The sequence below is a fragment of the Antedon mediterranea genome, chromosome 9 (assembly GCF_964355755.1).
Source record: "Antedon mediterranea chromosome 9, ecAntMedi1.1, whole genome shotgun sequence".
Taxonomy (NCBI): Eukaryota; Metazoa; Echinodermata; class Crinoidea; order Comatulida; family Antedonidae; genus Antedon; species Antedon mediterranea.
In genome coordinates, this window is record NC_092678.1 from 9,139,258 (window position 1) to 9,162,240 (window position 22,983).

At 33.1% G+C, this 22,983-nt stretch overlaps 1 protein-coding gene across 1 annotated transcript in view; it reads right to left on the reverse strand.

Moving 5' to 3' along the window:
- The window catches only part of LOC140059582 (F-box and leucine-rich repeat protein 13-like), a 61,495-nt gene that overhangs the window by 19,409 nt on the left and 19,103 nt on the right, over positions 1–22,983 (reverse strand). The window contains exons 4-7 of the mRNA XM_072105542.1: positions 19,740–19,807; positions 18,149–18,303; positions 17,902–18,011; positions 9,789–9,890 (exon numbers count right to left, since the gene is read on the reverse strand). Of these exons, the coding sequence (XP_071961643.1) occupies positions 9,789–9,890; positions 17,902–18,011; positions 18,149–18,303; positions 19,740–19,807 (435 nt within the window). The remainder of the gene's footprint in view (positions 1–9,788; positions 9,891–17,901; positions 18,012–18,148; positions 18,304–19,739; positions 19,808–22,983) is intronic.

The following is a 22,983-nucleotide window of genomic DNA, read 5'->3' on the forward strand; positions in this document are numbered from 1 at the left end:
AAATCATTTTGTGGCGACAAAATTCATTCTGTAACGAAAATTCTGTGTAGACAAAATTCATTTTGTCGCGACAAAATGAATTTTGTTAGCCTAGCCTACTCAAGCGTGGGACAAAACGTTTTTTAAAACATTTTGTCCCACGCTTGAGTAGGCTCGGTTTTAACATTTAAATTAGAAGGCGGAGTTTAAACGTGAAAAGGGCAAGACAGGGTGAAGCTATAAATGATGACAGCGCGCGAATCTTTGACATTTGTTATTGGTTCAGTTATTATGGCTGAGCATGCCTCCGTCTCTATTGCTATCATATTAATCTATTTTATAATATCAGGGACCCCTGAAAATATCAGATATGATCAGTATTCATACTTTGACAATTTAATATCTACGTCGTCAGTAATAATTATTATTATAATGTATTCTATATTAAAAAATCGGAAAATGGTTTTTATAGAGCCCTGCTTATTATACTTAAGTAAAATTGTAGTAATGGGGCTATTTAAAATTTTGTCGTTTAAAATATTATTTATTATTCTTATAAAATGTATATACTTTATTTTAAAATTAAAGATGTATTGTCTCCCAAAATCATGAAAAATAAAGATTTTTAAAATCGGACTTTGAATAGGTAGTGGGGAACCTAATGTTCCAAAAATCAGTTCCGTGAGATTTTAATGCTCAAGTTGAGTTCTTGGCAGTTTTGGAATCCTTGGGACCAGTAGAATTCATTGCAACTGGGGGCCAATTTTTTCCGACCCTATTTTGGCCGCCATCTTGGATTTCAAAATGGCCCCCATTTTTTACTCAAAACTGATAGTAGCTCCTATTTTAAACCACGTACGAACGTAATTTGTGTGATAAATCTTACAATATTATGATAAATCAGTCCAATGGTAAAATTTATAACAATAGCATATGGCAGCCATATTGAATTCCAAGATGGCCGCCATTAAAAACGTATATAATGTATGCATTTCATAGTCAGGGTCCTCGTGTATTTCCGTAGGATTTTAATGCCCAAAGTGAGATTTCACTTCTTTAATATGGTGGTAGGATACCAAAAATGCTAGGTAACCAATTTTCACGATCCCGTAACCATGGTAACAGCCCCAAGATCAAAATGGCGCCCAATTGGCCCTATCTCCGTATCCCTTTGGTCTATCAACAAGATATTGGTATCAAAATACTCGGAGCGTATATATTTATATTCACTGTAATGGAACATTTTGACGAAATGTAATAGGAAATACTATTTTTCTGCACTATTGACCTTTGACCTTGATTTGCATTGTATCTAAAAAACGGCTGGTCATTGAAATTTTAAAATGGTCTCAAATTGCTGAGACCATACATATTTATATTTATTGTAATGCAACATTTTGTTAGAAAATGACCGGTAGTAAAGTTATTGACCTTTGACCTAATAAACATGAACTTGATGTATACAATAAGCATTTATCTATTTGAGAATGTATCGGTAATTATTTGTGGTAGGTATTAAACAATGGGTTTATACGTATTATTATCATTTGAATCTCTAATTTCTAATTCACATACTTAGTTTTTATATATTTTATAAATATTAATCAATCAATACCATGTATTTATTGTGTCAGCATCCTCGTCCCATTCTTTCCATTAAGACAGTCAAAGGAGTGAGAGTGGTTGATTCTTAAACTTTGTACCTTTCCATTTTATTTCATAATGCTTGTTTTTCTTGAAACAATTTCATATATATAGGTTTCTAATACATTGAACTGCTGCCTGCCGGCCATACATTATTACGTGGTCGTAGATGATAATTTGTATGCTTGGTTCAGTTGCTTGATTAGACGTTCCTTCTTTGATGTTTCGATATAAGAAGTAATCTTCCAATGCTAACATTGACTGCCATTTTGTAGTTATCGCCAAGCCAAGGAATCATTTTAGATTAGATAGAGTGAGATTGTTAGAAGGGACCAAGAGGTTTTGGATGTTTACAGCATTTTATGTTCTCTTCAAGCTACTAAATGTGTTTAGTTTCATTTTTTTCAAGGAGTCCACAACCAGACTTTGCTCACAAACTTCAAAAAGCTTTAACTCTTTTTTTATCATCTCTGTTTAAGATATATTTCTTGACTTCATTTGAAATTATTACTAAGACAATGTTTAAAAAAGGTGTTGATTTTGTTATGAATGTATTTTGATAAAATCTTGAAGGATTTGTGTGTTTTGTGTTAAAGAGTGAGTTCGATGGGAAATCCAGTTCGATTTCCTCATTTTGAGTAATGCCGCCAACAAGACCACCAACCCATTTTAACTATGTTCCTTCTGTTCCTCTAGAGCCTGATCCGGGAAAAGAGCACTATTTAAATACAGATTTTTTTTCTTTACATTCAAATTAATTACATTCTTTTATTCTCTGTTATTTAGTCATCTACATCAAGCCAAGCTGGTTCATTATGTGAATTAGAAATTAGCTATTCAAATGATAATAATATGTATAAATCCATTGTTTAATACCTACCACAAATAATTGCCGATTATTGTATACATCAAGTTCATGTTTATTAGGTCAAAGGTCAATAACTTTACTTCCGGTCATTTTCTAACAAAATGTTGCATTACAATAAATATAAATATGTATGGTCTCAGCAATTTGAGACCATTTTTAAATTTCAATGACCAGCCGTTTTTTAGATACAATGCAAGTCAAGGTCAAAGGTCAATAGTGCAGAAAAATAGCATTTCCTATTACATTTCGTCAAAATGTTCCATTACAGTGAATATAAATATATACGCTCCGAGTATTTTGATACCAATATCTTGTTGATAGACCAAAGGGATACGGAGATAGGGCCAATTGGGCGCCATTTTGATCTTGGGGCTGTTACCATGGTTACGGGATCGTGAAAATTGGTTACCTAGCATTTTTGGTATCCTACCACCATATTAAAGAAGTGAAATCTCACTTTGGGCATTAAAATCCTACGGAAATACACGAGGACCCTGACTATAAAATGCATACATTATATACGTTTTTAATGGCGGCCATCTTGGAATTCAATATGGCTGCCATATGCTATTATTATAAATTGTACCATTGGACTGATTTATCATAATATTGTAAGATTTATCACACAAATTACGTTTGTACGTGGTTTAAAATAGGAGCTACTATCAGTTTTTAGTAAAAAATGGGGGCCATTTTGAAATCCAAGATGGCGGCCAAAATAGGGTCGGAAAAAATTGGCCCCCAGTTGCAATGAATTCTGCTGGTCCCAAGGATTCCAAAACTGCCAAGAACTCAACTTGAGCATTAAAATCTCACGGAATTACATTAGGTTCCCCACTAAGGCCATTATGCAGTTTTAATGAAGTTGTTCACTTCCATAAAAAAAAAGAACGGGGAAAAATTATTTCACCTATAAAAAGACAAAATAAACAGTTAAATTACCCAAAAACTCATTGGCTTCCAGACAATTTGACCATTTTTTGCTTTAAATTACATTTTTTTCAGGTAAATAATTTTTTTTGAAAAAAAAACATTTAAAGAACTGACTACAAAAGATTGCTCACGTTAGTTTTATATAACAGTCATCCACCCTGCGAAACCTAATAACCTTTAACCTACAGTAGTAAGTAGGCCAGGTAGCCTACGTTGGCTAGGTTACAGGACTGATTGCCCATAAAACATTCGATGTATAAATATCAACACCCCAGACAGTGTAAATGACCTTTCCAGACCGAAAACCATTCTGCCCGAAATTACGATACTCTCTCGATACAACTCCATATTTTATTAGTGGAAATGCATTTTTATTTAACATCAATCTTATCAAGCCAGCCAAAGCTGAATACGTACATTAAAAGTACAAAGAACAATGTAAACCTATAAACAATTATTTGCAATTAGCAATGTATAATAAATAAAATCAACCATGGAGAAGGTGGAAAGATTATATACACTGCCATGGGAATGGATACTTGAGAGGCGCCATATGTAAGTTGTGTGAACACCCATATAACTATTTGGTCAAAGTTGAATTATATCTTTCGAGGGTGTAAATATATAATAATATGCAACCGAGAGTAAAATTAAATTTAACTTTTTAACGACAATTTGCAATATCATAATCTATGGCGTACCAAACTGTCATTTATTTAGGCAACTAAAATATCTTAGTTTTTAATAGATGTAGTTAGTTTACATAGATCTTAGGTTCCAATAGAGATATATCCCTGTTTATAACCAAGATATCTTTTCAATAAAGATATCTCTATTATTCCAATTAGAGACAATTAATATATGTCTTAAGAGATATTTCATAGTTTTGTTCCCTTGAGTTAGGCCTATTAGCAATTTAGTATTCCTATCAAATAAACTTGGTAGGCCTATAGACGACGCAATTCCCATGAGAATAAATAGGCCTATACTAACTATTATATTAAAATAAATGTATTAACTAAAATCATTTCATTACTACTCAACTTATCAGATGTTATCGTAAATAGTGTTGTCATTTTCTTAATCAATATTATCGGTATCGATATAAATCTTCAACCCTCTTTAATATTTATTACCAAAATTGGTAGGCATATAGGGCTACGCGTTATACATCAGTATAAACTGTACTTATACTCGACGCAAAGTATTCAAGTTCCATATTAGACTGAAATGAATTTTGTCTACACAGAATGAATTTTGTCTACACAGAATGAATTTTGTCTACACAGAATAATTTTTGTCTACACAGAATACATTTTGTCGCCACAAAATGAATTTTGTCCACACAGAATTAATTTTGTCTACACAGAATTAATTTTGTCCACACAGAATTAATTTTGTCGAGACAAAATGAAGTTTGTCAAGACAAAATTAATTTTGTCCACACAGAATAAATTTTGTGTTGAACAAAATGAATTTTGTATTGACAAAATTAATTATGTGTAGACAAAATTGTAATATTTCGACAAAATTAGCAATGTCCCATACGGCGCCCCGTACTACTATGTCTTTACAACGCTACTCATGCCAGTGAGAGGGAAGGGTGATGATATGGGTGGTTTAACTGCAATAATAAAGATTTGTACATACTATACGGCGACTGAAACCATTATCCGTCTAAAAAAAATTATATTCAACCTCTGCAGCACAGATTGAAAAAAAATGGATCGAATTTCTGTTATGAGTATAGAGTACTTTCCTTTACGACGCCTGAGGGAATAGACACTTGTGGAACGACACAGAGATTGGAATGTTCCATTCATTGCAAATCAATACATTTGTATAAACGTATATTAAATCTATCAAAATAGTATTTTTTTAAGAAAATCGGCCTGTCTTCAACATTATGATACTGTACTCGAGCTGTTCAACGGGTTTTCAGCTATTAAAAACAATTATCGTAGGAGGAGATAGGAAAATGCGAAGCCTCCTCGCATTTTTGTGGCGGGTATTTTTCAAGATGGACATCCATTAGACAGTGTATATCACGATCGGAAAACACCCCTATTTGGGGCAAATCGTTGAACCTAAATTCGTTTTAATCGTCAATAACTAATTATCTAACATAATTTAATTAGTAAACAGGGTTACATCAGGTGGTTAAAATCAGTACCGAAAGTACGAACCAACTTTATATACCATTGAGTAAAAATTCTAAAAGTAAGGTGCGATTTACCGAATTTTGCCCTTACGTAAATTTATATATAGATACCTGTAGGTCAACCAAATTAAGGTTTGATCCTGATCTGGCCAGCTTTTTATACGAATCGCACCTAGATATTTGTAGCTTTCAACAGATTCGATTTCCTGAATAATCATTTTTAGGGGGCCAGAAGAGTGAAATTCTTTCGAAAATCCATTATTGTTTCTTTTGTTTTCTTTTAAATTAACAGGAAACCATTTACATTCACCAATTAGATAAAGTATCAATGTCATCATGATTCTATTTCACTAAGGGCGCGTTTATACAACACGCTATTACACGCATATTCTACACGCCTACGAGAAGTGTGTTGTATAACAACAAAGAGATTCCGTGTAATGAGATTTTAATTGCAAAAAAGGCTACTTGGCTGAATCCTAAAATTTGGTGGATTCTCGGTCGCCGTTACTGTGTTGGAAGTGTCCTCAGGGTATATTTTGACCTCTCGTTAAAACAGGTCGTAATATCAATCATGTCATGCGACGTCTAACAAGATTGGGCCCATTTATTGCTGCTTCGCTGCCAGCAATCATCCTCCTACCACGTCTTACGCCTAGCCTGGTAGGGCCAACTCGTAGTGGTAGTAGGCCTCTATAGACTATCGTTTCCCACTCCAAACAGAATAAAAAATAACATCGCAAAAATGGCATCTTCTTCCATAGTGTATAGATGAAACAATGAAACCCTTAAAATAACTTTTATTAATTTAAATGAACCGAGAACAAAATAAACAACAATGCAAACGTGAACGAATACAATAATGAAAACGGTAAAAACCGCGCGAATACATCGGACAGCGAGGAGGCGACGATGATTTGTTGACAACCCAGCCAACAATTCAATTCAAGCGATCAACGATTTGACCTTTTATCCTAGCATGCACTGCGTGTTGATGAAACTTCCGGTACAACACGGTATCGTGATTTCTAGTATAACAGCAAACGTTAAGGTGGGTTGACCTCGGTCCGAACAACACGCTAAAAATTAAAGCCGTGTTCAAATTTAGGGTGTTGTATAAACATGACCTAACTCTAACCTTTAAAGACCCCTTCCCTGCAATTTTGGACGTTTTTTGGAAAATTATACATATATATCACTTTAAAAACATTAAACCATGTCATTTCTTGTCTTAAATGTACGTTTTATGGTAAATTATGATAAAAAGTGAGAAACAATGCACTACCTAAGTAGCTCGCGGCGATCGACCTCTCGTGGACGGTCTTAGGCCTAGCCTAGCTAGGCTTAGTTTTGTAGGCCTAGCTGGTAAACATCGGTAACGTACGAACATCGTACGCGAGCTATATACCTAGCCTGACGTTGTATAGTTGCTGCATTAATTGTCTTTCTATTTTTGCCAGACTCCGTTGATACAAATTGGGGAAAACCCGGTATTTTCGCTGAAAAGTTAGGAGTCTTCCATTTGTTTTGGCCTCACGATCGATCGAAAAGTGGGCGAATTACAGGTGAAAAACAAAAATATCAATCCGCGCGCAATGCATTTTGGGATTTATAGCGGGCCGCTATAATTATTAAAATCGACTTATTTTTCACATTTTTAACCGTTTAAAGACGAAAAAAGTTATCGCAATAGGACCATATAGTATTATTTTTACATTAAATATAGTTTGTGATCTTAAATTAGATCTAAAAAACGTAGGGAATGGGGCTTTAATAGGCCAACTATCCCGGTGTCATCAGCATATTTTAAGTACTGTAATGTATGTTATTGATTGGTTACAGTATAATAAAAGGGGGCTTAAAACACTTCCTTGGGTGATCCAATGTTAGGAATGATAGTTACCAAATTATACCTTCTGTGTTCGATTACATAAGAAACTCTTGATGCACTCAATTATGAAAGGAATCTTGTCTAACTTAATCAACTTATTTATTAAAATGGCAGGATTAAAATGGATGAAAGGACTATAACGATTTAACGATATCACGTTTGTAATCATATCTTCACAAGCATGAATCATAATTAAACCAAATTTGGTACTCATAAATTTCAAGTCATATTCCATCATATGGCAATACAATTACGTGCGTAGCGCATATAACGCATACGTACGCACGCTTACAATTTTCGAAGTTGTCAACATTTATTTTCAATGAAATTAGAGTACGTTTCAGGCAATTTTAAGCGTTAAAAAAATTGCCATGAGTGCGCAGATTTTTGCATGTGCACTCTTTTTGGCCGATTTCTGTTTTACAACCTTACATTAATATATCATCATATTTGATTCACTTTTCAACTCGAAATTGCTCATATATTAAAGTTAATTGTATACTTTGACAGTGCATCATTTTGTAAACATTTTAAAGATGTCATCATAGTAAACAATTATAATTCATTGCAGTATGTAATAATCTATCTGCACCAAAGTGGTTACTGCATAGTACATATGTATGAGGAATCTTTTTTTCAACTTATAGACAGTTGTGTATGGCTCGGTGGTCTGTGCTCGTGTCTATAGCATTCAAGGTACCGAGATCGAGTCTCACCTCGGGAAACAAAACAAATAAGAATTTTTTTTAATATCCGTATTGTTTATTCAATTTTATTTCTTAGTGTTTAGATTATACACATGATTTATAATGAAATCTAGATAAAAAGAAACTTATGTCTTTTATTCAACAAACGTGGTTTTTAACATTATACGCTGAGTGATCTTTGATCGGATTGTGATACCAGCTATCAATCGAGGTAGGCCAAGGCTAGAGACCCGGCTAGAGGCCTAGCGTGCATGTCGGAACGAGTGGATTATCGCTACAACAAGTTTGAACAAAAGAGCTTACGAAAATATTAGGTTTTTTTTTGGTTTTTTTTTTAAACGTATAGGCCTACTTGCTTGGCGAATCCATGCCTTTGAAATCATTTAACAAGTTTGTAATCGGATCGTAGTACTGTACAGTAAAACCAAAAAACACCGCCTCAACAACCTCGTGCGCGATGTGTTGTGTACGATCTGTTGTTCTTTGCAGCAGATCAACATTAGTAGAGTCCATTAATTATGAGGGTGTTTCAAAATATGATAACTATTAAATACGGGTCAACGTGGAGAAACTAAACTGTTCGTTTCAAAACTAAATATATGTGGTAAACTTTATATCAACATAATAATTAGCCATAAAAAATTGGAGAGAAACTGATCTAATTCTGGTTTTTTTTTCAATTATAGAAAATTAAAATTAAACATTTACATTAGTTTTTTATTTAAATAATGTATTCCATTATAGAGACCACTACAATCAAGGACTTCCATTCTTTTGTTTATACCGTAGTTCCCCGGGTATAATCCCACCCCCCTTGTACGTGAAATTTGCCCGAATTTGGGAGGTGGGACTATACCCGGGGATTTCCCGCTGCATGAACTGAAAATGACGATATTTCTTCTAGCTACGATTTAGGCTATCTAAAAGCTATATTCCGATGTAGGCCTAGCAATTAGACGGCCAGGCCATCTAGGCCTAGGCGGCCTAATTGGTCTTACCTGTGCTATGCCTACCGTATAGATTTTCCCCGAGATTTCTACTTAAAAAATACCCTAAAATGTGATCTAGGCCTAGCTTCCTAAATCGACATGAACTCGATCGATACATGTTCACTCACACGCTCGAATCGCATGTTGTTGCATGTGACACAAACTCTACTGTGCACAAGCTGGTCGGTATAGAGGGCGGTGTTTTTTTTACGGTAATCAAGCATGCACACAGTAGTGTAAACAACAAGAAAGAATGTACACGACGGCGAAAGGATGTACAGAACGTGACGATCGGGGCCTTATTGTATTCAACTTAACAATGTTTGATGAGTTTTAAGTCAGCCAAATTCAGAGAAATCACTCTATTTTTTTGGTGAGAAATTGACGTCGGCCTAGCTAGCTACAGTAGGCCTAGGCCCACCTCTGGCCTAATGTAAAATTATACACTGGGACTTTGCCCGGGGATATGCTTGCGTGTGAAGGTAATCGTAAAGTCGGGGGTGGGATTATACCCGAGGTGGGATTATACCCGAGGAACTACGGTAATTGATATTCCAATGCAATCCATGTTTAGAAGGATACCTGCATGAAAAAACAAATGGCAAATTTGAAATACCTTTACTGCTACTTTGCGTGGAAGTAATGAGATATCAACTCTAGCTCCCCCTCTAAGGTAAAAGGAATAGTCTTCACCATCAAGTTCTCCTCGTTCAATCCTCTGTATTAAAAACAGAAAGAAAATACAATCAGTTTATAATAATAAAATATTCTTAATTTTAATTTCAAATACATTGATTTTATTGTTGCTTAATTGTAAATAGTAATTATTGTTTAGTTTAGCTACTTTATTTATTCAACATTTTCTGGTTTTTGTTTTTTTTTTAAATGCAAACATTCCCAAATTTGAACTATACAATATATTTAATTTGATATTAGAATTGAGAATAACTTTGTGTTTACAACTTTTTATCGAACCTGTCACGGTGATGAGTTCAAATCTAGTTAATATTATTTATTATTACTCTATATTTAAAAAAATGATCATCTTGTTTGTCATAATTCATATATTTGTAAAACATTTTTACATGATACTTGACAACTTAAGAAATTTTCATTACGCCCACGAGTTTTAATACTTTTGTTCAAGAATGTTATTATTTGATAATCCATTTTAATGATATGTAATTTGTTATTCTTTATATCCAACGTGTGACAGTCATAATGTACAGTAAACCAGTGAGTGACCTTTGCTATACCCTCTGTGATCTTTTATTTCTTCTGATAAAAAAAAACATACACAAAAAAAAAAGATTTTATCTTCAATTATTAAAGAAAATGATATTCTATTCGATTCTTTGTAATTCACTTTAGTTTTTCTCAGAAAAACACATTTTTATATATAAGTTTATAAATCATAATATTATAAATGAATACAGTATAAATGAACTCTAAACTAGCTTGTTCTTTATATACATAAAAGCACATTCAATAAACTGTATGTATATTTACTATGTATTATTACTAGTCCTATATTAATTAAATATCCGAATTAACACTATCTAGCCTATGTCTTATATATTTTATAAGCCTATGAATCATCGGATTATTGTTTATGTTGTGAATTGAGAGTTGAGCGAGAGTGAAGCTGGGGAAGATGCGATGTGTATGTATGTATGTGGGAGGTTTTGAAATTACATTTCGTTTTCAATGTTTCTAAAAACAAAATCGACAAGGCAATGATAATATCAATAATAATAATTGAACATACACTTTTAATCAACGGCACACTTATAAAAAAAGGGGAATAACTAAATAATTATGTTCATCAGATGATCGGTCATTGTAAAGCGCTTTGATCCTTGTAAAGGCGCTATATAAATAGAAATGTTAATGTTAATGTTAACAACGAAAAATATTAAAGGCATAAAAAGAAATTCTAGGCCTAAACATGTATTTTGCTGTAATACAGAATCAGCATGTATAGATAAAATACTAATAAAATCTATTGATAGCAAGGAAAGTAGAGCGTTTTTCATGCCCTTTTGTAGTACATCTTACAAAACTTGTCAAAAATAATCTGAGTTTGTTTATTATTTACATGGTGGTCACTTCTTTAGTGTTAGATGCATTTTGACTTCTATAGAGTTTATATAAATACCATGATAATATTATTATTAAGGTTGTGATATTGCAATTTTAGATTTAATTGCATGGTTTCTTCCTCCCTAATGTCCTTGTAGAAGGGATATGAAACGGCCACAAATGTGAAAACGGCCACAAATCTGAAAACATATCACCCACAAATGTGAACACGGCCACAAATCGGAAAACGTATCACCCACAAATGTGAAAACAACTACAAATGTGAAAACGTATCACCCACAGATGTGAAAACAACCACAAATGTGAAAACGTATCACCCACAAATGTGAAAACAACCACAAATGTGAAAACAACCACAAATGTGAAAACGTATCACCCACAAATGTAAAAAAAAAATTTAAAAATAGTGCTAGACTCAAACAATTTTGTAAATATATCATGATTATTTCCAGTTGTTTCAATACTTGTGTGTTCACGATATGTCTGTTAGGGTCACCGTTAACGCGTTGGATTATTAATATTTTGCTGCTAGTGCGCGTGATATTAGCATTGGTAACTCGTTGGTTTAATGTAATAGTTCAAGACGGTATTTGCTATTTGATGTTTTTTCATACGATAATACAAGGTCAAGCTGGTCATATATACTATTGCACTTGTACTATTGCTACTTGTAGTGTTTGGTTGTTAACTCGTTGGCTTACTTTTAGGTACGTATTGTTCCAAGTCGATTCAATGTTTTTTGCCCGCACAAACAATACAACAATGTCATGGTCATATTTACCATTGCTACTTGTGGTGTTTGGTTGTTCTCTTAGGTTTACTATTGTATGTTGTGCATGTGCATGTGCACGACCTACAAGGTCATGTACAGTATACCATTGCTACTTGGGTGGGGAGTGGGGGTGGGGGCCTGTGCTTGTTATCTTGTTGGCTTACTTTATGTACGACTAGTTCCAAGTCGATGTTCAATGTTTTTTGCGCACATACACGATACTACAAGGTCAAGGTTATATAGTGTCAGCAGCTGTATAACGAAAGTTAAATTAGAAATTTTTTAGGGGGTTTGTGGGTCACTACGACATTAAGGAGTAACGCCCCTACACCGAAATATGCAAAGTACTAAGTTTAGTATAAAATTATACTTTTGTTCTATACATCAGTAAGCCATGGAATTTCTTCTAAAATAAAAGTAGATTGTTTGATTCAATTAATCGATTGATAAGCAAATTTTTATTGTTTCTGAAATTATCAAATAGAATATCAATTAAAAAAACATCATTTAATGACAAAAGAACAATAATTAAAACTATTAACTAAATTCATCTGCTTCCGAATATAATTAACTGGAAAATTATTGCTGTTATGTTAACCAAAAAATACACAAACTAAAGGTACTGTATACCAATTGTGTATGTATTTTTTTGGTTCAACATAAAGTAATAATTTTCCAGTTAATAATTAAAACTAAAATATTTCTTCTTTAAACCTAAACCTAAACTTTATGGTGTTATTAAACGCCATAATTGAAAAAAATTGAATTGATATTAATTTATGTTATTAAAATAACATAAACATCAATTTTAAAACTGTAGTGATTACCGACGAAATTGTAAGTAGGTAATCGATTAACTAAAAAATCTCTATTTAAAACTAAGATATCTCTATTAAAAACTAAGATATCTCTATTAAAAACTAAGATATCTCTATTAAAAACTAAGATATCTCTATTAAAAACTAAAATATCTCTATTAAAAACTAAAATATCTCTATTTAAAAACTAAAATATCTCTATTTAAATAAAAAAAAAGATATCTTATATATTGTTTAAAGGTTTGGGTTAGGTTTAGGACATACAAATAAGAAGTGGTTTTCTATACAATTCGTATTAGATAAATTACATATACCATTACTCACTGGTGACCAGTTACATTTTCTACCCTCCAATGGCAGAGTATTTGTACGTAACTTAGATTGAATGCTTACACTAAGTTTTCCAAGCCTGGGGTTTTTCTTTAGAGACCTGTATTCATTGAGCGATGATTTCTCATTCAGCTCTTGATTCCAATTAGCACTGTGAGTTAACAATTTCTTTGTTTTTTTACGAATATAATGTGTTATAGTAGCATTACATTTAGTGAATAACTCTTCCAAGTACAAATTAACATCTTATACATCTAAAATTACAATTTGAATCAAATTTATTAAAGGAATTGAGTTTTGATGCACACATTTATTCGATAATTAACCTGAATTACAGAGATAGACGACCAGCCAAGTTCACCATAAAATGCTGAGTGTGTTACGAGAGGCTTTTAGATACCTCGTGCCATTTGAAGTTGTAATTTTTCAAGTTTTTCAACATCATGATGGCTACCACACCATGTCGAGCAAGCGTAGTGCATTGACGGCAAGGCAATTGCCTTCCATTAAGATATCATACCATAATATATATAATGTATTTGGTTAAAACCATTACAATTTTCAATGGTACTGACTTATAGGCAATAAGCTTATTACATTCCTTATTGTATTTTCAAAATGAACATGATCATTTAAATTATGTGATAAAAACACCTAAGTACTATAAAAACTATTTACTTCTAAAATGCTTAATTTTCATATTTTCTTTTTATTCATTAATATTCATTCTTTTATTTATTTTGAATAGTACCCATATACAAATCATACAGAAAAAACAAGAAGATAAACAATTACACCATATAAGCAACTTCCACAAAACCAACCTACAATATCTTAAAAAAAAAAAAAAAATTGCACCAACGCTGAGTCATACAGTATACATTAACATAATTAACATAATACGTTTTAAATAACTTACATTTCACTTCAACGGAACATTTGGAGAATGGAGAATGTCCTGCATAATGTATAGCTCTGGTACACAGAGCTTGATATACCGTTTCTTAATATCATTATCATCATTCATAGAGTTACAAATCACATGACCCAAGTATGTTATACAGTCAACAAATTCAAGGTCAGTATGATGGTTTAGCCTAACACAAGGTAACCGTGTAACTTACGTACATGGGGACATAATATTAAATACACTTGGATTTTTCAGTATTGTACACAATATCTCGATTCGTACCATAAAGTTCACAAACAGTTAAATGAGATTCTGTACTCCAATAGCAGAAGGAGCCACGAGAACCATGTCATGAGCGTAACTGAGACAATTAACTTTGTTAACCAATAGTATACCCATGATTGGACTCTCTAAGTTGTACATTAAGATCGTCAATATTGTTTTGGGTTTATATCAAAGAGATTGTATGTAACGAACTGAATTACTTATACTCTCTTCAAAGATTATCTAACACTCAAAGGAGAGGAATAATAAACTTAATATTCAAAATAGGCCAAAGACAGAGTCATGATAATTGGAGACCCATAACTCTATTTAACATAGATTACTGTACAAGATAATGACACATGTTCTATGTAATAGATTACAACAAATAATAGGATCTATAATTAATAATGACCAAAAAGGATAGGCAGGTTTGGAGGTGAAAACGTAAGATTAGTTGAAGACATACTAAATTACTCAAGTAACAAAGACAAACCTAGAGCAATTGTATTTTTAGACCAAAGCTTTTGATTCTTTTAGATATAAATGTAATACTTAAAGCGCTGGTTCACTTTGGTTTTGGAAATATACACAGATACTGAATGTGTAATAACAAATAACGGATATGTATCTGAAAGGATGTCTTTTATCTGCTTTATTATTCATTCTAGTAGTTAATGGCAGTTACTGTATGTACTAAGAAATAACACTCAATGCACAGGTATTACACTACCAAGCATACAGAAAAATGACAATAAAATAGTTAAGATTGCCCAACTAGCCGATGAAATGGTAATTTTTACACAAGATGGAAATATTCTGAAACACTTTTTTTAATGAAATTGATATATTCTGTATGGTGTCTGGTTTGTCTTTAAACAAATATAAAACAAAAGGTGTGTGGATTGGGTCAAATAAAAATAGTTGTTTAAAACCATATAACATAACATGGATAATTGAACTAGTAAAATGTTTGGGAATTTATGTAGGCTACAATAAAGATAAATGTAATGAACTGGGACAATAAAATTGTTAACTTAGAAAATGTATTAAAGTTATGGGAGAAAAGAAACCTCGCATTCTTTGGTAAAATTACAATCATTAAGACACTTGCCATTTTAAAAAATTGTATAAAAAAAGTATAATAAATGTTCCACACTACGTCTATCCCAAAGTAGAAAAAATAATATATAGTTTTCTTTGGGAAATCAAAGGATGCCACTCATCAAGAAAGTGTGTGAATGTGGTCTTAATATGGTTTATGTTAAGTCAATGGTAAAATCTCTAAAGTTAAGTTGGGTCAAAAGGCTTCTACGTCCAGACTCCGGTAAATGGAAGTGCATACCACTCTATTATATATATCCCATTGAATATACTGTAAATACAAGCCTACCCAATTTAGAAGAAAACACATACTGTAGTTTTAAGAGGTTTATCAGACTTCTATGTAGAAATGTTAAAAGATGTGGTACACATCAACAACATTTTAGGTCAACATCCTATAAATGTAGCACAAATTAAAAAACAACAATTGTGGGAAAATAGGTATACTAATTAATGGAAAATCAATATATTTTGAAACATGGTTAAATACTGGATATAAAATAATTAATTATAATAATTATATGTCGTAAATAACAGAATAATAGCACCTGATATCTTAATACCCACTCTATCTAAAAGACAAAATGGTCTTATAGAATACATGGTGCTTATTAATGCCATACCCATTAATGGAAAGAATCCATAACGAGAGACCAATACGATGACGAACAAGGGAATACAGATATCATTAATTCGTACTCCTATATTATGGGATTTCAGAAGTTTTGTAAATTCATGTATGAAAATGCAAAATAGTACAGGAGAAAGTACAGCCTAGTTTTTACACCTTGTTCAATATATAAAAATAATCTGTATACAATATATCTCCAAATTTTATAAAAGTGCATCATTTTCCAGACACGGCCTCTAATGCTCGATGTCCACGCTGCTTTTAATAAGCTGTCCCTCCAAATATTATCAAATGCATAGAAGTCAAGTTTAAAAGTGTGTTGTCTTTTCTTCTTTACGTAGACACGCATCAACACTTTTTAATGTGAATATGTGATCTTCACAGCTGTATCCTGGTCTAAAGCACATCATTATATTTCAAGAAAGTGTGATATTTTTTGTAATTATCCTATTGAATATTTTTTAAACAGATGAATAATTATAAAAATATGCCTCTACAATAAATAATAATAAGTGTTTTCTTCTTTCTTATGAATTGGACATAATACTAGTGTTCCATTCTAAAGGTATTTTTTCTAGTGAAGCAAATTAGGTCAGATAATGCTACCAACCTAGTTGGAGCATGTCGTGAGATGGGCAAGCAAATAAAAGCATGGAACAAAGCCAAAATTCATTCAACTTTATTGCAAAAGGATATTGACTGGTTATTCAATCCACCCACTGGATTCCATCATGGTGGATGGGAACATCAAATTATATTAGTTAAGAATCAGACGTTAACTGATGATACAGTACCTTACAGTACATACATTCATTTGTGAAGTGGAAAATATCGTCAACAATATAGGCTAATAACCAGCAATCAGGAGGATAGTAAAGATCTTAAACCACTCACATATAAATCTACCACCTTGCGTTTCTGAAGAAAATCAAATTACAGTACTTCCGGAGAAGATGGAAACAAGCCCAATATTTGGCAGATCGTTTCTGGGTGAGACAGAAAAATTAATATCTTCTGCTGTTACAAAGGAGGCAAAAGTGGTTAGCTCCTAGAAGAAATGCTAAAATTTGAGATGTTGTTTTACTGATCTATGAGACCACCCCGACAAATGTGTGGCCATCGGATGTCATGACATCATCATATGGCCAGTTTAATTCAAAAAGTCTGATTCTCATCTTTTTAGTAAACACTCATTGTGTTAAAATAGCGCGCATCTCGCATTTTCGTTCCCAAAATTCTTCAAATTTTCTTTCATGTAATTATTTAGATAATTATCTTCTAAAATTGCTATCTTTATGTTACATTTTGATGACATCATCAAGTTAAAAATTGGATTAAATTTCATCTTTGCTACACTGTATATAATAACATACAGTGTATTCCATAAATACTGATGTTTTATGACACAAAATAGGTACAATTCAGATAAATAAATAAACATATTTAATTCATATCATAGGATGGCATAATTGTCGACGTTCATATTTTATGTATGTTTTTCGTATGTGCATGTTCCGTTTGCTTGATTAACCAAAACTCTTCAAAGTGATGAGTTTAAATCTAGTTTGTAAGAAATTTAGTGTGTGATTATACTCTAAAATAGAGATTAATTCAATTGATAATTGTTTCTGTACAGTGAACAGAGAAATATTTAGTGAAGGCGTTTCAAATCTTTCTAAATCTAAGGCAATTATACTAAAATTGTAAAGGAAGAGTGTTAGAACGATATATCAAGAACATTTTTTTTATAAAATTACAATATAATTTGTAAAAAAATAAACTATTTTAAAATCTTACCTCAAAGTATTCCCGTGTTCTCCGTGCATCTAGCATGACGTTATGCCAAGCTTCAAACACCATACGACCTAACGACATATTGTATACAGTCTCGATCACCTGGTAAGCCGCTAGATATAAAATAAATTATCACTTTGTATGAAAACACATTAAAATACATTAAGGAATGTAGAGTGTAGAGGGTTGGGGAAAGTTCAAGTATATTAAACTAAAAAAAACCCAATATAAAATCGAATTTTATTCTTACAAGAATGTCTATTCATCCTGAACCGGTACCAGTTCACCCACTTTTCCATGTGTATTCGTATTTTGCGTTTATGATAGTACTCGGCTGCCGCTCTCATCTTCCGCTCTAAATTGATACGCTTCTGTCGTTTCCTCATGTGGTATTTAAACCATGCCCTATTCAAAGAATATTACCAATAATAGTGATACATTTTCAAATAGTTGTAATGTTGAAAATGGTTTGGACAATTTGCAGCTCTATATCAGCTGTTTTCCATCTAACATACTTAAGTAATGCTCTAAATAATCTCTACTAGCAATCCAGATGCAAACCTTCTTGTCACTAAGTCACTTCTTCAATCACAAAGACATCTTCAAATGCTCCCCCACTAAAAGATAATAACAGATACCCAAGACATAACTCACGAATCATCCCACAATACTGTCACCAACAGATACCAGATCTCATCAATTCCATACATTACCAAGCTGCTCAGTTCTTGGTCCTCTCAAAGGTGAAGAAATAAATTTTTTAGGATTATTCAAATATATCCCCTCTTTTGGATGTAAAAAATATCCCACAAATCGCGAAAGAGATTGAAATGTATGAAAATTAGAAATGTTCTGGGTAGCTTCACTTTAATGCCGTCTTGAACCCTTAACATGTGGTTGCTGCTTTTGTCCATTTTCATAATTGTATTGTGTTTTTATTTAGACTGCAAATAACCTACAACAACTCCACTTTAATTGTTCTATTGTAAAGTAGGGCCTACTGTAACTTGAAAATCTATTACAGTAGAACCTGCATTTTGGATTCGTAAAATCCAGGTTGATCTTAAATTGACCCCAAATATGTAGATCGTAGCTAAAATGGCTGCCGTGTTTGCCTACTTTACTGTATAGCATGCAGGTGGTCACTATAGTATACAGTAGGTCTTGCCTAGACTAATCTAGCAAGATGTGAGGCAGCATAACTAGAAAAGTACAATATATACAGGCTATGCGATGTTTAAATAAAATATCAATGTTCTTGTATTTCTATCAATAAAAACATTTGCTGCTTTAGGGGGAATGCACGTACGTCTGTATAGCTTGTCTCGCACAGCCATGGCTTTGTGCACTGTTGTTGTTAAATTGCGCCTTTAATGTAAGAAAATGATGACATCATTGGTCATTTTAAGCGTACGTAAAATCCAGGGAACATAAAACAGGAAAAGAGGTTCTACTGTACATTGGTGAAGGAGCGTTTTGCTGCATGCCACCACCGACAGACTACTGGCCAACATGTCATTTTGCCAACAAGACATTTCGTATATTTTACATTTCGTACAACTATAAATATATACTGTAAAGCCCAACATTTTTGCGATTTCAGTTTCTTGTCATCTTCTACAATTTGGCGAACCAAATGTCAAACAATTGAATAGCGCAAGTAGAAAAGGCCTGATCGACTTTAAACCAGCATTCCGCAACCTTTCTTGACCGCAACCCCATCATCCTATTTTGGGAATTTTCGCGACCCAACATTGCGTATTTGATCTTACAGAAAAATTGTGGTTCCATGAGATTCATCATTTTTGCGTGATGTAATGTCACTTTCAATCAGTACTTACCTGTAAGTCATTGTAATCAACTTTGAATTATAAGCATGGTAAGCACGTTGATACATTTCAGGAGCAGGCTATAGAGAAAAAGAATTATTACATAAAAACAAGTGACACTTTTATCATTCAAGAAATAAACAATTATATTTTTTAATACTAATTTTAAACTTGGAATATTCACCCTTTAAAGAACTACAATAATTTTGGAAATGAATCAAGAAGCTTAAAGTAAAAATAAATAATACTAGACTTGTCTAGTAGTATAATTGTTCTAAAGTAAACACATTTTATTCAGTTTAGCAGTCATTTCCTTTGGAAGAAGTATAGAAATTGAAAGAACAATTTGATTTTAGGCTCTACTACAGTATTTTACACTCTTACCACGTTGAAACACTGGTTCTCAACAGATCACCAAGGTTAAGCAACAGGACCGGTTAGAGCTTGGATGGGAGACCATCTGGGAATATCGGTTGCTGTATACAGTATATGGGGTGGGGTCCCATACAGGCATTTGAAATCAGCACTTTCTTACTCTTATGGAAGCGGTGAAGAGAGAACACCTTGATCAATGATACTAGGACCAACCTAGCAGGTGCTTTAAACAGTCTTGGCTTAGTTTCATTCATCCATCATTCAGATGAATGTAAGACTACTGTAATTGACTTTGTCGTCCGCAATATTCGCCAGCCAATACAAATACATTAGAAATAGTCACTTGTCAGTTACCATTTATTCGTCATCGAAAATCTGTAAATTTTATAGTAAACAATAATACCCGGAGATATATACAGAACTGCTCTTTTAATACCATGTTTGTAATTAACTAATCATTTACTAGGCAATTTAAAAAAAACTCAGCCATTGACAACGTGATCACTGTACAGTAAGCATATTTAAAAAAAAAAACAAATACTGCAGGGTTAATATTGATCAGTGAAAACATTAAGACATGAAAGGTCATCAAGTTGCAATTTTCATATTTTGACACAAAAACATGACAATAACATAACATGACAATGACATAACATGACAATGACATAAAACTTATAATCTTAACTAAAGTAGGAAGTGTTGATGCTTTGGCAGTGAGTGGCAGTTGGAAGAGGTAACATGAAAAGTGTAGGCATCCCTTTGATTAGCTTTGATATTGTTTCCACATGACATCTACACCCAAATTCCTATTCATAATAACACAATAAATGAATAAAAATTACTTGTCCAGCACTCCCATTTTACAATGGCATAGTCCATTGTTGGGTGGCTTTTTTCCGATTTCCTTAAATACATTGCTATATGAAACAAAATTATAAGTCTACAGAACCAGCCACCATGCTTAAAGGGGGGTTCCGGGTTTAAAATGAATAGTAAAAAATGTAAAATATATTTGTTTGTCTCTTGAACGGTAAAAGTTTCAATTTATATAAGCGCCCAGTGAAGCAGAAGAAGGCTGTGAAATGAGGCCAGATTATAAGTGTAGATACGGCAAAATCACACTGTGGTTACAGAATAGGAAATTCGTGAAATGGTCAATCTTCCGACGACTCGTTATCATTAACCATATCAATTACTTTTGTAAAATTATACTTATCTGATGTAATTTTAGTCGGTCTTCCCATTTATAAAGTCAATTTTCTATGAAAACCCATCAAAACAGTGAAAAATTAGATAGGTTTGCACTTTACGTTTGCCGATTTTCGCACTGACTTAGGGAAAGCCTTCAAAATCAATGAAGCGTAATGTATACATTCCTGCTGAGCGAGGAGAGTGAGACGACGATACACGTGCTCTCTCTGCCCCATGCCTGGCATCGTCACGTGATAAGCAGATACAGTATACAATATCAAACTGGTCGGGTCGAGTATACCCCGTCTATAATCACAACATGAACGATGTACAGTATTTGATTGAAGGTCGACTCGACCTACCGGAATGGTATAGATAATATAGCTCAAATGAGAGAGTTGGAATATTTGTATAAACATAAGTATTGCTAATTTTAACAAGTGTGCCTATAGTAAAAGGCCTGGTAGTATCAATTCGCATAGGGTCTACTACACTAGCTAGCTCAATTTTTAACTGGGCCGGATCGGCTAGGAGGTCTACTTGCTTGATGCAGTATCCGCTTTTTTGGAGAGTAAACTAGGCCTAGGCCTATTTTAGGCCTACTTATTAATTAGACGATCGGGACACCATACGTGCGGACGGCGATCGGACCTTGTTTTGCCTCAATATTTACAGCCGATTTTGTAGAACGTTTTAGGTTTAGATTGTTTAGGAGTTTGGTTGATAGGATGGGTTTGGAATCCACTGAGTTTTGTTATTTATGGGCCAATCGTTTAGTAGTAGGTTAGCTAGGCCCATGATGGCCCCAATGTTTTAACGTAGCCATCGTGGCATGGAATCCCTAGTCAGAAATGGCTCTCACCCATGAATAAAATGATTTAGGCTCGGCCTAGCCTAGTACGTGATGCCGATATACGATCTGTAATATTCGAGGTATAAAAATAGTATAATTTATGACTCCGTAATCTGTACTAAATTTTGTATTTCATTAAATGTCAAATAAATATATGCTACACTTTTGGCCCAGCTTAGAAAATCTACAAAAAATGTATTTCACAATGATCGGGTGGTCGTCGTTTGACAGGGGAGAGAGAACACAACATACAGGAAGCTTGACGTCGCGAGTTTGGAATCCACTGATGACGTGATTTTGTGAATATCTCATGAATATTAATGAGCTTCCCTAAGCTGCTGAAAACAGACTTTCCATGAATTTACCCTAAAATGTATATGAAATTTAATTTTTTTAATTTCTCGTTATTACTTCTTCATTCTGACATGTCTATATTGTTATTTAATAAATAAACGATATTTAAAAGCAATTTTAAACCCAGAATCCCCCTTTAATTTGCAGCTTGAAGAGACCATATATGCAATGAAATAGTGAAATGAGTAAGCATTTTGTTGCATTTGTATAGCTCAAAGTGAACACCATCAGAAATTGCCATCAATGTAAATTTGTGTATGAATGAGCACATCACAATTCAAGAGTTGATTGAACTCATAAACACTCTTTTAGTATAAAAAGTAAAATGTAGTGAAATTAATAATCATTTCGTTGAATATTAGTTCAATAAGAAATTCTCATCATTTAAAAGGACTAGGAGTTTAATACTACTGTAGTAATTATACCTGCCAAATATTCTATGAAATCATAATAAAGAGGAAAGTAGGAAGAGAAAATATTATA